The sequence below is a fragment of the Tasmannia lanceolata genome, unplaced genomic scaffold (assembly GCF_043159265.1).
Source record: "Tasmannia lanceolata isolate RefF3 unplaced genomic scaffold, GAP_Taslan_0.1 ptg000011l, whole genome shotgun sequence".
NCBI classification, from domain to species: domain Eukaryota; kingdom Viridiplantae; phylum Streptophyta; class Magnoliopsida; order Canellales; family Winteraceae; genus Tasmannia; species Tasmannia lanceolata.
This window is the reverse complement of record NW_027518688.1, coordinates 22,656,332-22,673,703: the sequence shown is the minus strand read 5'-3', so window position 1 is coordinate 22,673,703 and position 17,372 is coordinate 22,656,332. Positions and strand designations below refer to the sequence as shown.

Below are 17,372 nucleotides of genomic sequence, written 5' to 3'. Positions count from 1 at the left end.
TTAAATCGACCCCCAGAGGAGAAAGACACAGACCAATTTAAGATATTCGGGAGTCGATTTATCACCGCCCAATGTATTAAATTTAGAGTCAACCAGTCATGAAGAGAAGTGCGATTACATGTGAAAATTGTGAGAAAATCTCTAATTAGCTGCACATCCACTAGAATACTGTACAAAATTTTAGTAATTAAGTAAGAAGATATTGGCTTTTGGATTTCTCAAACCTATATCAATCATATTAGACCTCGGTTCTTATCATATGCCATGGGCCATGGATTACTTTAGGGCCCCAACATCCCACATGTTCCAAAAAATGAAACACAAATTGGTCCCATTTATGTAGACCCCACCTTCATCAGATGATCCTAGCCCCTCAATTTATCCCGCCTCACGTAAGATAACGTGAATCGTTGATTTTTTTCACACGGATCAACGGTCTTGATTACACACGGATGTCCAATCGGGGAGCCCAAATAGCGGACTCTAAATCAAATTCGGGCCTCCCTCGATGCCCCATTTTTTTCTTCGCTCTCATTCCCTCCTTCATAAATTTGAGAAAAGAAGTGCAGAATTTTCAGGCATTTGCAATGGAACCCTCTTCTGTACCTTGAGACCTTTGTCTCATCCTTTAATGGCGATTTCTCACAGAAATATTCTACTCCACTCGAAGTCCCCTTTCTCTTTCCTCCAAACCCTAATCTTCGATTTACAGGTCCTCTCTCTCTCTTCTCTCTCTCTTTTTTTTTTTCTAACTTTCATTCGCTCTATTTTATTTTATTTTATCTTTTCTCAGAGATTAAAGCATACATTTGCTGGGGAAACAGAGAGCGTTTCTCTTCATGGAGCGATCGTTTCGGATTCTGCTTCGTCTATTGGTAGGTTTTGAATTCGTGGAAAAATGTATATTTTTTTTTCACTTCCTATTGTTATCTCTTTTTTTTTGCTCCTCTTCCAAAAAGGCGATAATCTTAGATTGTTAGAGGGCTGATATTTTAATTTTTACCCCTTTGTTATGTTCCTTATAAGTACCCATTTGTTAATTTTAGAGTTAGACACATTCATTTGCTCCATCAGCTCACTGGTATTGTGATAACTAATGCAGAGACTTATAAAATAAAGGGTGTACAATTCAAAAACAAAGAGGGTGTTAATACTGCTCCCTTTGTCAAATTTTTGTTTTTCTTTTATTTATTATTATTATTTTTTAATGTGACAATCAATGAGATGTACTCAAGAATGAGACAGGGAATTCATGTTCAGCAATTTGAGAGTAGCCCAGTCACATTAAATTTTTTAATTATGTTACAGTATTGCTTATACGTGTATTTATTTTTATTATTTTTGTCATCAATGCTGTTATGATTATAAATCTATTTGATATGTATCATAAGTTTTGTGTTTACTCTATCATCCTTTAATATGCACCCACTTTTTTTTATGTACTTCTTTACTCGACTGTTGATAGTTTGCTGGGAACTGTAATAGCCTATTAGAGCATTTTTTTAATAAAGAGAAAGATTTTTCAAATATCAAACAAGGTGGTGTAAATATTTGTTCCTAATGTATATTCTGTTAAGATTTTTTTTTTATAGGTTGTTGGTCAAAACAAAAGTTGGGATTGAACCTCCGACCTCAGGGCCGAAGAACACAGTCTTTACCAATTGAGCTAGAGGCTCAACCCCTATATTAAGAATTTTATGCATGAGCACGCGCGCGCGCGCACACACATACATGTTGTTGCCAATCTTATGAATCTTGCACTCCTAGAACTCATTATAAACAACAAGATATTGGGGATATGTTTGCTCCCGAGTTTGCTATTAGGAGTTGAGATACATGATTCTACACTGTAATTGCCAAATTCTACGAAGAATTGATCTAACAACCTAAGGATGAGGCAGTTAAAAGATTGGTAGCAGACAATTTGACTCTCTCACTACCCAATATAGATTGTTTGGTGAAAGTATAGGTCTTGATTTGATGGTTTAACAATTAATTGAGTACAATTGATAATTATGACTTATGAAGTCCTACGTTTTGAAAATGGACATCCTCTCCAAAATTTTGAGGTTGGATTAATTTCCCATGTCTATTTGAAGGAAAATGTCTGGCTGGTGTATTGGAAATTCCCCCGTCCTCTTTTTGGGTCTTTTTAATTTTCATTTATGATAAATAAATTTTCACAACTAGATGGTTGCTTCATGCATAGCATAAATCGTGGAAGAGGCAGTGCATTATTTATTCATTGCCATAATACGATATCATGGATTCCATTGCTGTTTTCTGATTTTTAAGGTGAGTTGCGTGTTCCTTAGAGTGGTGCTGGTGGTGGTTGATGGTTGTGACACTTTTATTCCGAGGGGCATATCATTTGGAAAAATTACTTTTCATGCAGTTGTTTGATTAGATTAAAGAAGAGCAATAGCCTTATCTTCACGAATAGAAAATCCTTCACAGAAGATTGCGGAAAAGATTAAAGTTATCATTATTCATTGCATTTACTAGGAATGAGTTTAAGGATGTGAGAGGGTTCCAATTATATAGAAAGTGCAATGAAATCATAGAACATAATAATAAAAGAGATAGAATCCGGGCTAGATGAAAGTGCTTCCCGTTGCTGCTGTTAAGATTTATTTTGGTTGAAGTTTTTTGGGTAATATTGGCCCGATCCTTGTAGGAATTGTGATATGGAACCATTTTGAAAGTGTGGGGTGGGCATCCTCGTGGCTTCTAAGCATTCAAGGATCGAGATTCAAATGTGGCAGATAGCGGGCTCTTTTATAAGATCTAAGAAGTTTTCTTTTATAAGAATTAATGGTATAATTTGTTTTTGCAGAAGTATAATACTTTATTAAGAACAGAAAAAAATTTGGAATCAACAAAGAAAATAAAAACGGGTCTTTATGCGCCTTTGAGAGATTGTCCTCAAGCTGAGTGGCCATAGCACGGCCCAGTGCACGAGGCTTCCGCCATTGCGGGGTTTGGGGAGGGCTAGATGTACGCAGCCTTACCTCTGCTTTGCAGAGAGTTTCCATAATAAAATTAAATTGTGACATGATATAATTGGGCAAGAGAGGAGGCCCAATATGCATTTGATACCTACAAAAACCTGGCTTTTCCAACTTATCAGCATGGTTTTAATTTTTTCACCGAAACTGACACGAAACGACTGAAATGTTTCTTTTTTAATTCCCAACGAAACACATACTGAAACCGATACGCCTGCCAATACCAAAACCACAAGTATATTAGTGATATATTATATCAATGTATTGCACAATTATATTTATATGAACTGCATGTGAAATGTAGTATATATAGTTTTTGTATAATATTTACATGAATTACATGTAAAATGTGGCATGGACTGAATTATCACTACCTAGGTGTTTGATGTTGTTAAATTATTATGGATGGCTATGTTACTTGTGAGATGGTTTCTATGTGTCTATTTGTGCTTATTCTAGCATTTTCTAAAGTTTCATCTACTATCATCTGCATATGTTTCCATGCGTCTCCTTAATTTTACCAGATTTCTCTGAAATTTCCAATTGAAATCGAACCGTTTCCCCCTTGATGATCGAAATAGAAACGAAAATCAAAATTTCATACCTTGCTTTCTAGCAAGATCATTAGCATTCCTTGGAATGTGAACGAAACTGAGCTCTCTCCCCCTACACATCTTAATAATCACATCAATATTTCTAGCGAATCTCCATGGCCCTAGGTTGACTCTTTGGGCTAATGAAATCACACTTGACGAGTCACCTTCAAACTCTTGCCTCCCTCTCATAAGACTTAAGGAAGATGGTAATCCAAAATGAAGGGCCGTAGCTTCCCCCCCCCCCGATGAACTTGAATGGCCAATTGGACCGAAAAAAGACAATAGGATATTATCTCTATCCTCCTTAATAACTCCACCAATGTTGGTTGAGCCGTGGTTGCTGAGAGAGCAACCATCTAAATTAAGTTTGGTGGAGTTGAGATCAGGAGGTTTTCAAATGGCCTTATGTTTCGTCTTAGCAATCCTATCACTCAAAATCTCATGCCAATTCCTCACAATAATATCTTACCGAGGCTCCCCAAAATTCCTTGGTACTTGGTGCCCAATTTCCACCTAATCGACACGAAACAATCAAATTTTGTTCATTTCCATCCCCACCAAAACGCATACCAAAACTGAAACGCATACTGAAACCAAAACTGTAAGTGTATTAGTGGGCATGCCATATCAGTATATTTTACATACTTATAGTTAATGAATTGCATGTGAAATGTGGCGCATGTATTATGTATAAATATGTATATGAATTACATGTGAACCATGGTATATGTTGAATTATTAGACATGCAAGACAACGCGTGTCATTAGATGTTTGATGTTGTCAAACCACTATGAGGTCTCTCTTGCTTATGTGGTGGCTTCTAAGTATGTATTTGAGCTTATTCTAGCATTTTTTCTGAAGTTTTTGCATACGTTTTCATACATTTTTTTTGTGATTTTATAGGATTTTTAATGAAAATTCCAATTGAAAAAGAAATGTTTCTATTTTTGTGGTCGAAATTGAAACAAAAACCAAAAACCTTGGCTGAAGGAGGCACACTTATCCCCCAATTTTTCCCATAATAGAACAAAAGGAACCATCTCCCAAAGAATCAAGCCCCCAAGGCGGTTGATCCACCAACTCTCAATAAGACCAACAAGCGATGTTTTTTGAACCCACTTAAAGCCAAACCACTCAAGAATGTGCTGTCAAATGTAAGAATCTCCCAAGCAATGAATGAACTAATGGTCGATTGATTCCTCCTTCACACACATGATGCATTACTTAGCCAACTGGAATTTGCACCTTTTTTTTTTTATATCTCATGCTGATCTTCTTGAACTCGACCATCCAACAAAAAAGTTGAATTTTCGTGAAATAGAGGGCAATCATACCTTTACTCCATGAAAATGAGAAGGTATACAAGGCGGTTGCAAAAAGGAGCTAACTATGGGTACATTGCTAGGAACAGGGCCCACACTCTGCAGACCACACTCAAGTAATGCATTAAATGAAGCTATTTGGAACAATGAGGAAAGGTCGATCCCCATTTGGAAACCTGAGACCGATGGGGTCTTCTCTATCAGAAGTGCATGGAATGTGCTAAGACAGACTTCTCTAAAAGTTCAATGGGACTCTTCTGTTTGGTTCAGGGGACACACGCCAAATCACTCTCTCACTACATGGAAGGCTTTGCTGAATAAATTGAACACGAAAAACATTGCTTCGAAATTCATCCATAATATTGATCTCAGATGTCCCCTCTGCAAATCTGACATGGAATCCATTAACCATCTATTCTTCAGGTGTTGCTATTCTGCTTGAATTTGGAGACCTATATTGTGGAGGGTGGGAGCCAGGAGAAAACCGTTGAGAAATCTACATGAAGAGGAAGAATGGATTCGATCAAACTGGAAAGGAAAGGGTCAGTCGGCAATTGCTTTAAGAATCGCCTTCACATCCTCGATTCACCGGATTTGGATAAAAAGAAATACCAGAGTTTTTGAGAGCAAAGCTCGCCATAAGCAGTTGCTACTCATAGACATTCTACTGGATATTCGAACCAAGCTGAACTTTTTGAACCTTGATGACTCTTATCTCCAATGCAAATCAGCTGGTGGTAGAGAATTTTAAGCATAAATTTCGGGGAAAAAATTCAGAGCTGAAGACTTGCACATGAGAGAAGCCGAATTTCGGAGAGATAAAGATAAACTCTGATGCGTCTTTAGATAGTAATGGGGGAGGTCTGGGAGGAATCATTCGGGATAGTGATGGAATGGCTATGGCACTATTCTCTGAGAACTCAGACAAAGCTGAAATTTATGTCCTCAAACTTATGGCGATCCAAAAAGGCATTCAGCTTGCCACATCTCTTAACATGACCCAAATCTGGTGTGAAACTGACTCCAAATATGCTGCAGAGATCATTAACTGAAAAGCAAATCCTCCTTGGAGACAACTTCAGCTGATCACACAAATCAAAAGGCTTCTTGGAAGGTTCCAATCTTAGAGGATCTCTCATGTTTGGAGGGAGGCCAACATGGCCGCCGATATTCTATCCAAAAGAGAATGCACCATCAAAGGCTCCAATATCCCTCCCTTCATGAGCCCCCCTCTGCTTCTCGAGCAGATCTCCTCGGACCGAGATGGGAAAATCTACGTTCGTTTATAGCTTTCAGTGTTTGAATGTAATTTTCTCTATTTAGTTGTTTTGGGCGTTTAGCCGTCGCTGGCCTTTGTTGCCTCTTCTCTTGATTGCATTCCTATCTTTTTCGTTATATATCTGGTCGGGGTCTGCCTAACCCCTGCTTACTTACCCAAAAAAAAAAGTAATACATTAGAACTGGAACAATCCTCAAGCATACAAAGCAAGCTAACTAGAAAATCAAACTCTGGGTCCTTATTGTTTCTAAGAAAACACCTACCCCGACCCGCTCACACGACAGTTTTAGCATTTTTATCTCTTACAATCTTAAAAAAGCTCAGAAAATCTTGGGACAATGAATACTCATATAGCCATAAATTATGCCAAATCTCACCTTGCCTCCCTTATCCTTTGCCTAATCCATTGGGGTGTCCTCTTCCCTAATAGGACAAATGGACTTCCAAGCACCCGAGCCTCGACCCCAACGACCCTTCCTAACTGACCAATATCCCATCCATTCTTTCCCTCTCCATATTTATCCACAATGACTTTTCTGCAAAGCACTTCACGCTTCTCTCCAAAATGCTACAACCATTTACGTAAAAAGAGCCTTATTCCTAGCCACCAAGTTACCCATGCCAAATCCACCACCCTTATTAGGTAGGCACACCTTATCCCCTTTCACCAAATGCTTAATTCTTTTTTTTTTTTTTTGTGTCTCTCACTTCCCAAAGAAAATCACACTTTAATTTCTCTATCTTCTTTGCCACCCCAAAAAGATTTTAAAGAGAGACACAAAGTATGTAAGAATGGTGGATAGGGTAGCCTTTATAAGGGTAATCTGACCACCAAAAGATAGAACTGCCATCCTACCATTTCAAAGAAAAGAACTGCCATCCTACCAAATTTTGCTCCATCTACTTGATGATAGTATTCCATAAAGATTATGATGGGATGCGAGAAACCAACGACAGCCGTTACTGCTGCATAGGAAGGTTGGTGGCACTGCATCCAAATATCGGGCGGGTCCACATTGCATTTGTCCATAGAGCTCTTCCTAAAATTAAATTTCTAGCTAGAGGGCCATGCCGGTATGACAGAATATGCACTAGAAAGGTCAATCCATCCCCTACAAAAAAAGTCGTGCCGAACTTCTAAAAAGCATCCCTCCCACTTCCATAGAACAATATCTTGGCAACGTAGACCTAAGTGGTAACCATCAGAAGTACGGATGGCCTATATTTGAACGAGAATGCTGTGTTGTCCAGCGACCACCTCAAATCACCTTAGGATAATAGGCAACTTATGGATCTGTTCTCGTCAGACTTTGTAGAAAATAACAGTATCGTCAGCAGACTGCAGATGGGAAATGTTCCAATCTCCAAAAAGAAAACCCCTTAAAACTAGGCTGCTTTTCAGCCTCCTCCAACGTCCTGCTAATAGCCTTCCCCACAATAGTAAATAGAAAGTGAGACATAGGATCACCTTTTCTTTTAGACCATGAGAACTCTGAAAAATAACTGAAAGAAAGTCCCAGATATTCATTGGCTCAAGCAGACGATCCACAATCGGTTATTCTACTTTCTTTTGGGGTAATCTAGTTACTTGGTGCAACAAGAAGCAAAATGTGGTTGTTATGATCCAGTGCAGTAGTGTATCATGCAATGGCTCAGACAATATCTTAGTCAATGTAGTTGATATGGAACAACTGTGAGAAGGTTACTGAAATACATTGAAGTAGACTAACATTTTGTTCATGAAAAGATTCCTAGTAATTTGATATCTGCTTCATGTGTGAAGTTGAAAGATAAGTTAGCGAATATATTTAAAAAGCCACTTGCATGCAGCCAATTGGAAGCACTTGTGGTTTTAAATTTCCTCGAAATTTCCCCCAAATGAAATTTGCATGATTTTCTTTTATGTCATTATTTCCACGAAAATTCGATCGAAATTCTCAAAATTCGGCTGAAACGATTGGAACGGCAAAAAAATGGAAAGATTATTTATATTTCATTTCATTCCACTAATGCAGAGAATGATATTTGGTAGGCAACACCATAAAACTGAAGAGCAAAGTAATTGTATCTTATGCATGAGATGTTAGATCAGTATGAGACCACCGATACCTCGTAACTCTATGTGGTATTGACTTAGAGTTTGGGTCCTTAGAGGGGAACTTGTTATTGTCTGTCTTATACATCTTTACATTTTACTTCTTTATTGACTTTATTGTTTTAGGAATACCACATGGAGAGAAGTTATTTATAGGAGGAGATTTAAATGGACATGTTGGAAGAACTAGTGGAGGTTTTGAGAGGGTTCATGGAGGACTGGGTTTTGGCAATAGGAATGAGGCAGGAGAAGATATTTTGGGGTTTGCAGTGGCATATGATTTGATGTTAACAAATACTCTTTTTTTTAAGAAAAGAGATTTACACTTGATATCCTTTAACTGTGGCACCAATTGTAGCCAGATAGATTTTATCCTCACTAGGAGAGAGGACAGAGCTGTGTGTAAAGATTGTAAAGTTCTACCCAGGAGAAGCTAGAGGCATATGAATTGCCTCTAGCTTCCGTTACTGCCTTCTTAGCTTCTTTTCTAGCCAATTTATACTTCTCAATGTTCTCCTCATTTCTACAGTTATGCAAACATTTATAACACTTCCTTTTAGACCTAATCGCCTTTTGGACCTCCTCATTCCACCACCACGTATCTTTAGACAGCGGCCTACTTCCTCTAGATTCCCCAAGTACCTCTCTAGCCACTTTTCTGATATAACTAAACGTCCCATTCCACATAATATTAGTCCCCTCGTCAAGACTCCAAGGTCCTTCTTTAAGCAGTCTATCCTTAAAGATCTTTAGTTTTTCCCCTTTCAGATCCCACCACCTAGTCCTCGTATGCCTAACATCTCTATCTTTTCTCTTACAACGTTTGATGCGAAATTTGAAGTTTCGGTCGAAATTTCGTGCGAAATTTTAGGGATTTTGACCAATTTTTTAGATTTTTAAATTATTCATATGAGGATTTGTACCACAGCTTAGGGACAAAAGAGGGTGGAAAAGATGTTTACAAGCTTGCTAAGATGAGAGAAAGGAAGAGCATGGACTTGAATCATATAAAATGCATCAAAGATAAGAATCAAAGATTGTTAGTAAAAGAAAACGAGGTTAAAGAGAGGTGGAGAAGTTACTTCGATAAGTTGTTTAATGGAGAACCTGTAGTGAATTTGGGAGAACTTGATGACGCTTTTGAACATCAGAGGTAAGAGTAGTTATGAAAAATATGAAATTAGGTAAGGCTAGGGGACCTGTTGAGACTTGGAGATGCTTGGGTGATGTGGGTTTGGTTTGGTTAACTAGATTATTTAACAATATTTTGAAGACTAAGAAGATGCTTGATGTGTGGAGAAAGAGTACATTAGTACCTATTTATAAGAATAAAGGAGATATTTAGAGTTGCACCAATTATCGGGGAATTAAGCTAATGAGTCACACCATGACGCTTTCGGAGAGGGTAATTGAGCATAGACTAAGAAAAGACGTGTCAGAGAATCAATTTGGCTTCATGCCCGGACGATCGACTATGGAAGCTATCTTCTTGATTAGGCGGTTAATGGAGAGATTTAGAGAAAATAAAAAGGACCTTCATATGGTTTTCATTGAGTTGGAGAAAGCGTATGATAGGGTTCCCATGAGTGTTATGTGGTGGGTTCTTGAAAGGAAAAAAGTGCCTACTAAATATGTTGATGTGATTAAGGATATGTACGATGGAGCAGTAACTAATGTTAGAACCATGGATGGCACGCTTAGTGAGTTTCCAATTACAAGAGGAGTGCACCAAGGATCAGCTCTAAGCCCTTATCTTTTTACGCTAGTTATGGATGAACTTGCAGAAGGCATCCAGGATGAGGTGCCGTGGTGTATGTTATTTGCAGATGACATAGTATAAATTGATGAAACCAAAGCAGGAGTAAATGCTAAGTTAGAGTTATGGAGAACTACTTTGGAATCCAAATGTTTCAGACTGAGTAGGACTAAGATAGAGCATATGGAGTGCAACTTTAGTAATGTAAGGAGGCGGGACGAGGATGTAGTAAATATGACTGGACAAGAGGTACCTAAGAGGGATATATTTCTTTATCTTGGTTCAATTCTACATAAGGAGAGATTGAAGGGGATGCTAACCACATAATAAGAGAGCAGGTTAGTTGAAGTGGAAGCTTGCCTTAGGAGTTCTGTGCAATCGTAAAATCCCTATTAAGTTGAAGGGAAAGTTTTACACGACAGCTGTGAGGCCAACCATGCTGTACGGCTCAGAATGTTGGGCCACACAAGGTTAGATCGAATTGAAGACATTTGTAAAAAGGTGGGGGTGGCACCAATTGAGGAGAAAATGAGAGAGCACCGCTTAAGATGGTTTGGGCATATACAATGTAGGCCTTTGGATGTTCCAGTGAGAAGAAGTGACTCGTGCCAAGTTGATGGAGTAAAAAGACGTAGGCGCAGACCGAAAACAACTTGGGTGGAAACAATGAGGAAAGACTTGAGGGCTAGGAACATAACAGGGAACATGACCTTGGATAGGATAGAATGGAAGAAAATGATCCATGTAGACGAACCCAACTAGTGTCAGGAGTATGCTTAGCCATTTTGAGCCGGGTAGATCCTTTCACCTTCTTCATGAAATTTTCTAAAGGATTCATTAGCCGACCCCAACTAGTTTGGGACAAAGGCTTAGTTGAGTTGAGTTGAGTTGAGTTGATTGACTTTATTGTTCTAGAAATGTGTGACAACACATGCCACTAGGTGTTCGATGTGATTAAGCCATTATGGATGGTTTTGTTGGTTATTGTTGCTTATGTGATGGATTATAAGTTCCATTAAAAAAAAAAAACATGTGATGGTTTCTAAGTTTGTATTTGTGCTTATTCTAGTTCCCAAAGTTTCATCTTAAAATTTCATTATTTGCACAATTTTTTTAAAGATTAAAAACTTTCATCATTTGCACATGTTTCCATGCGTTCTGTTATTTTACAGGATTTCCACCGAAACCGAATTGCTTCCATTTTCGTGATGATCGGAACCAAAATTTAAAACCTTGGAAACACTGACGTAGGACAGCTAACTGCTGTGGTCACTCTATAGGTTTTAAGTAAGAAACCTAGACAAGGTTGGGTGATAATGGGTATAAGGACAGGTGTCACTGGTTTAAAACAGGACTGTTTCAAGGTCAAAAGAGAACTGTTATAGATATAACAGTCTATAAATCTTGTTATATTGAACCAAAAATAAAAAGAGATAAGTTCATAGGTTTAGGAAAAGGGGAATCAGATGGTTTCTGGTTAAATAGGGGACTGGTGGGGAGGGTCTAAAGGTGAGAAAGTTCACGGAGAAATTTGCAGGGCCTTGTTTTACTTTTGAAATAGGCCCCGTTATGGTGAATGATAGGTGAGCAGCAACTTCAGAGTAATTGTAAGGTTGGAGAGAGGTTACCAAGGTCTGAAAGTAGCGCTGGATGGAACTTAATGGACAGTTGTTAACAAAAATCTGTAATTGATTGTAAACCTGAAATGTATCTTTTAGGGTTATGTTCAAAGCCTGTAAATAGAAGTTTCGACAAATGTGCCATTCAAAAGAAAAAAGAGTCAGACAAATGTATTGGGTTTAAGGTTTTCATTCAAAAAAAAAAAAAGTATTGGGTTTAAGGTTAAGATAGGTTAATAACCGGAAGGTGTAGGACGGGTTCTTGATGTTAAATAGTGTTTAAATTTCAAGGGGAATAGGACTGAAGTGCTAGGGTTAGGTTTCTGGGCTGGCGATAATTTTAATGTCTGTAAAATAATTCTGGAACAGAATTGTAGCACTTTAGTTTCGTGCTAAAGTTTAAGGTCTAGGGCTGGATGCATGGCTTCCACAAGGTTGGAGGGGTCCGTATACAGTTCTAGGATGGGAAAGGTGGTCACTTGGCCATCATAGGGTATAGGTTATTTAAAGGGTTTAAGGCTGGGGTTAGGGAAGCTGTTGAAGGTCGCAGGTTTGTGGGGAAGGGGAGTGTGTAAGGGTTTAGTTTTATGGGTTCTGCCGGTGGACTGGGAAGCAATGATGTTCCTTGGTTGTAGGGTTCAAAGAGCCAAAGAAAGGTGTAGGGGTTGAGTTTTATGGATTCTGCTGGTGGACTGGGAAGCAATGATGTTCGTAGGTTGTAGGGTTTAAAGAGCCAAATAAAAATAAAAGAATATTGGAGGATGAGAGAAGAAGGGGGATAAGAAGAGAAGAAAGGGTGTAAGGAAAGCAAGAGAAATCCAATCCTGGATCACCAAAGCTTGGGAGCAGCTCAAAATCTCGTTCAATTCATCATGTCTCATAAGGCCATTGGCCATACATATGTTCGAAGCTTGGCATGGATGATATCTATGTACCAGCTTGAGGGAGAGTGTCAAGAATTTAAGTTAGATAGACGTTACGTTATGGTGCATTTCTTGTGAGTAGAAAGCTTGTTTTCTTAAGTTATCCAGATAGTGTCCATCATGTCCATCATGGATGGTCCTAATGCCACTACATGTAATTATTGACAAGTGTGATTATATAAATAAATTCTACTCACATGAAATTCTCTTCTCTTTTTTTCTTTTCCTTCTTCCTTTCCTTCTCTCATCCCTCTTACATGTAAAAGGTGCTGATGCTTCTTTACCCTGACATACCCATTATATTGTGGATTTTTCTTTGTTACTATTTATATGTGGAAATGGCTTGATGGAGTAAAAGGAGAGAATGGAAGAAAATGATCCATGTAGATGAACCCAACTAGTGTCAGGATTAGACTTAGTCAATTTGAGCCGATCCTTTCACCTTCTTCATGAAAATTTTCTAGAGGATTCATTAGCCGACCCCAACTAGTTTGGGACAAAGGCTTAGCTGAGTTGAGTACTGTTTATATGTGGTGATCAGGATATTTATATTGAGCCTTTTCTGTAATGTAGGTCGCTTTGACACTTCAACTTGGAAGACTGTGGATTCAAGGATTGTTGGAATTAAAAACTGGATGATTTCATCTCCTATATGGACTGTTCTGAAAGTCCTTAAAGAAAAAGGTGGTGTCAACATCTTATGCTGTTCTTTAACGTCTTATTCCCTTTTTAATATTTAATCCTATCATAGCTTTTGTTCTTTGACTGAGGATATGCTACATGCCTTTTTATTCTTCTTGATCAGATTGACTTTTTCATTTATGAAAACATTTATTTTCTTTTCTTTTGTTGTTCTTTTCATCATCTAGTTAATCTATCTCTTGTTCAAGGAATTGAGAGCCTCTTTTGGAACTTGCTACAATTTGCTTCTTCATGTGATACACATATTGTCTACATAGATAAGATACACACATTGTCTACCTAGATGTTGGTAATTGTTTAAGAGGCTCCCTATTGAACCAAGTCGATTCCTTGAATAAAGCAATAGTATAGTGTATTATAGTGTTCTTCCTTCCACCGGCCGTTGCCATGATATGTCATAGCATCTTCTATCTTTTTTTTTCTTTTCAAAACAGAACCCAAAAAGGAAAAAAGAGAAAAGGGAAAAGGAAAAAGTGAACAAAGAAGACCAGAGACACATATTGTAGGGAACCACATGCTGAAAACCGTGTTGTGCTCATTGGCATTGACAAAAGTCATTCATTTGTAGGATTTTTTTATAGATCTACAAAATGATTTCCTGTAGCACTCTTAGATGGTGGTGGCAATAAGTGCCACTTGTTGCCTACTGTTGTCTGATGCATCAATTCGAATTTATTTATTGGCTGAGTCATGTCATACGTAAGCATGGCATATTGTACCTATTGCGCTTCACATGCATTATATCGTGTGCCATGCCCACCATGATGCAAACTATATTTACCGCTTATGCAATGGTGCCATTATCTGATTTAGCTTGCACCATACACCATGGGACATTCAAAGAAGTGGTCAATGCTATCTAGCCATTCAAGGAATTCGTCATTTGTCTGGGTTGAGGTGACCATAAAATTCCCAACATTGACTCGGTTCCCGTAGTCTCTAGATCCCTCTAAGGCTCGCACTATGGCAAAGGTCCATCGTGGTACCGCCTCGGCTCCTCATGAGGTTCAGACACATCATTTGGGTTAGACCGGTCCTCTGAGGAGTTGTTCAAATGCTTTAACCTTGGTGGCAATCCTCACCACGAAGAGAGGGCTTCGCTTCTCCGAACACTCGCCCAAGTACACGGTTTATCAAGAAAGAAAGAACAAAGAAAAATCCCTTCACAAGGGTTACAATCTTGAAGAAGATGTACAAATGAGAGCCTATGATCCAAATCCTAAATCTAGAGGATGAGAGGCATAAACAAGCTTGATTCACTCTTAGGATGTTCCAATAATGTTTTAGAGTGTTAGGATTGCATTGCACTAAAAGATCACACCAAAATATAGCAAGATCTATATAAATATGGCAACAAGAAGTGTAGGGTTTGATCACAATATAAAAATAAAGAAAATGACAAATCTTGGGCCCGAACTAACCATCTAACTGTGGGGAAACATGCTCAATAGCAAATTAAATGCAAAGTGGCTGGCTGAAAGGCAAGTAGTGAAATAGGGTCTGAAAATGCAAGAAATTGTAGTGGGAGGGTCATATCTCACTTGAAGGTAAACACATTGGTCTGAAGTCTCGCGTGAAGAAAACCCAAGAGAAGTGGTGGAGAAGCCGGGAAGCCGATAAGCCAAAGGAGACAACAGCCATTACCGATGTGTAGAGGAGAGAAGTGGGAAAAGTCAAGGAAGGGAAAATATGATGAGGAGATAATCGTGCACAACTCAGGCCACTAGATCACTGATTAGTCATGTATATTGTAGCCAAAAGTGGTGAGTGACTAAATATATCAGTGGTTCAGTTCCTCGAACAAGCGAACAGTCCCTCAACAAAAAAAAGAAGATAGGATAGGAGAGAAGTGGGAAAAGCGGAGAAGGTTTGACCCAACAAGGTTTCCAACCGAATGATGAAAGGAGAAACAAAATAGCATAGGTAGATTGTTGGATGCACTACAAGTGCCAGGAGAATGATCCAACGATCTCAGATGAGGAAGGATGATGCAGGAAGCAAAGGGGAGAGGGAGAAGGGGCTATCGGCTAAGGTCTATATCCCGCGGTTTTGTCCGACAGTCGTATGACTCTAGAAATTGCAGGGAAACAACAAGGGGGAAAAAGGATGTTGAGGAGGGAGAAAGAAGTAAAGAAAGGAAGTAGAAAAGGTAGGAAAAGGGACGGTGGAAGGCTGGGTGATTTACTAGCATCCACTTGTTACACATCAGCTACGACATGACCCCTTAGTGTGGCCCCACTTTGGGTGAAATAAAATTGTTTAGATTTTAGGATTTGCTTTGTAGTGTTGGCATGTGGAGTTTTAGAGATAAGGGTTAGAGGGTTTCTAGACTGACATGGGTAGGAGTTTTAGATGAAATGGTCAAGTGGGTTTTCTATAAATAACATGTAACTAGTCGTTTTCAAATTAATGAAGAAATTTATCCCAGTAATTGTGTTTTTACACAAGAAGGAGAAATTGTGTTTTTGCACAAGGACTCACTTCCGTCGAAGTGGGTCAAGAGGCTGATCTTTCCCTCTAAGAAGATCAATTCTGCTATAAATCGAGTTCGTAACATTTGATATTAGAGCAAGGCATGGATGATCCTAGGTTCGGATGATTGGAAGTTGAGGTGCGTTCTTTTGCTGTAGGACAAGAGATAATGATCAAGAGATGTGGGAGTTTTTTTTTTTTGCTATGAATGCTCCATTTGACGAGATGACGACTACATGTACGAGTGGCCAGGAAGAAAGCTCTAACAACCAAAACCGTCATGGTGGAGGTAGAGCTTATGGCCCTCTGGGATGGGTGTTTCAAGTATGAATATCTTCCCAATCTCAAAGAAGAAACAGAGAAAAGCCACAAAAGAAAGGCCTTTAAAAGTGTTGCCAATTTTGACAAGGTCGTTGCTAGAAAATCCGTCATTCCTAGCAACAGGTCAAACATCGTCAAGAAGGGCGGAATAAAAAAGAGACATAAGGCACAAAATAAAGAATTAATAGCTTTGTAATTCAAGTTTGCTTGCCTTTTCTCAACAACATTCCATTCTTCAAATGGCTTGGAAGGCAAAGTGTATCCATTGTTAACAATATGCCAAAGCTCCACATCTATCGAAAGAAGATAGATGCGCATCCTTGTCTTCCAATGTCCATAGTTGGACCCATCAAAGAAAGGAGGTCTAGTTGTGGAATGGCCTTCTGGAAGTCCGGTTCCAATGTTTTTAAGCTTATTGTTGAATTGTCTCAAGGGTTAAATTAAAGTAAACTTCCTAACACAATTTCATTAGCTTCTTGAACGCTTAATCTTCAACTGAGATTGGTTTGTGTTATTTACCTTGGAGGTTAATTCATCAAGCTCCTACCCATGAGTTTGCACCTATGGTATTAGAGCCCAACGCTCGGATTCCTAGTCGCTTCCGGACTCAAACGCCATCTCGGCGGTCAATAGGTTCTGTTTAGGGTTTAGATTGGCATTGTCCTTTGTTAGTGTGTCTTAGATAGTAGTAGAGTTCAGAATCTTCAGATAGTAGGTGTAGATTGTAGGATTTGTCTGGGTTAGTCAGTTGCCATTTCTACCATCTAAGGTGTCTTAGGTAGGCTTCTGCCTAACCATATAGGGCATAGTTGTCAAACTCTTACGAGTCAACTCTCGAGTCGATTCAAGTCGCTGGACTTTCAAGTCGAGTCGCATGGGCAACTTGCCTCTGTTGAAGACTCTTATGAGTCGCTGCGAGTCGAGTTGAAAAACTAAGACTTACGAGTCAAGTCGAGTCGTTGGGCCTGGGCTTTCTTATTTTGATGATTGAAAACTTGGAAGTTGGAACTTAGAACTTAATTATTATTATTGTTTAATGATAGGCAATTGCATTAAATGCGAAAAAGAGACCGGGGAGGTCTGCACAAATAAGAGACAAAAAAAGAAAGACAAGAACAAGCTCCACTACAAAGGTCAAGGAGGAACAGGGTTAAATAGCTCAACTCTCTCCTAGAGACACCATCTCTAGCTAAACTGTCCGCCACATCATTAGCTGACCACATAACATAATGGATTGAAATCGATGCATCCCCCTCCCTGTCTAGGATGTCAACGAAA

At 38.8% G+C, this 17,372-nt stretch overlaps 1 protein-coding gene across 1 annotated transcript in view; it reads left to right on the top strand.

Annotated features, from left to right (window-relative positions):
- The first annotated feature begins 493 nt into the window (after positions 1-493).
- The window catches only part of LOC143886662 (uncharacterized), a 29,340-nt gene continuing 12,461 nt past the window's right edge, over positions 494-17,372 (top strand). The window contains exons 1-3 of the mRNA XM_077390721.1: positions 494-712; positions 794-875; positions 13,173-13,283. Coding sequence (XP_077246836.1) covers positions 509-712; positions 794-875; positions 13,173-13,283 — 397 coding nt within the window. The 5' untranslated portion in view covers positions 494-508. The remainder of the gene's footprint in view (positions 713-793; positions 876-13,172; positions 13,284-17,372) is intronic.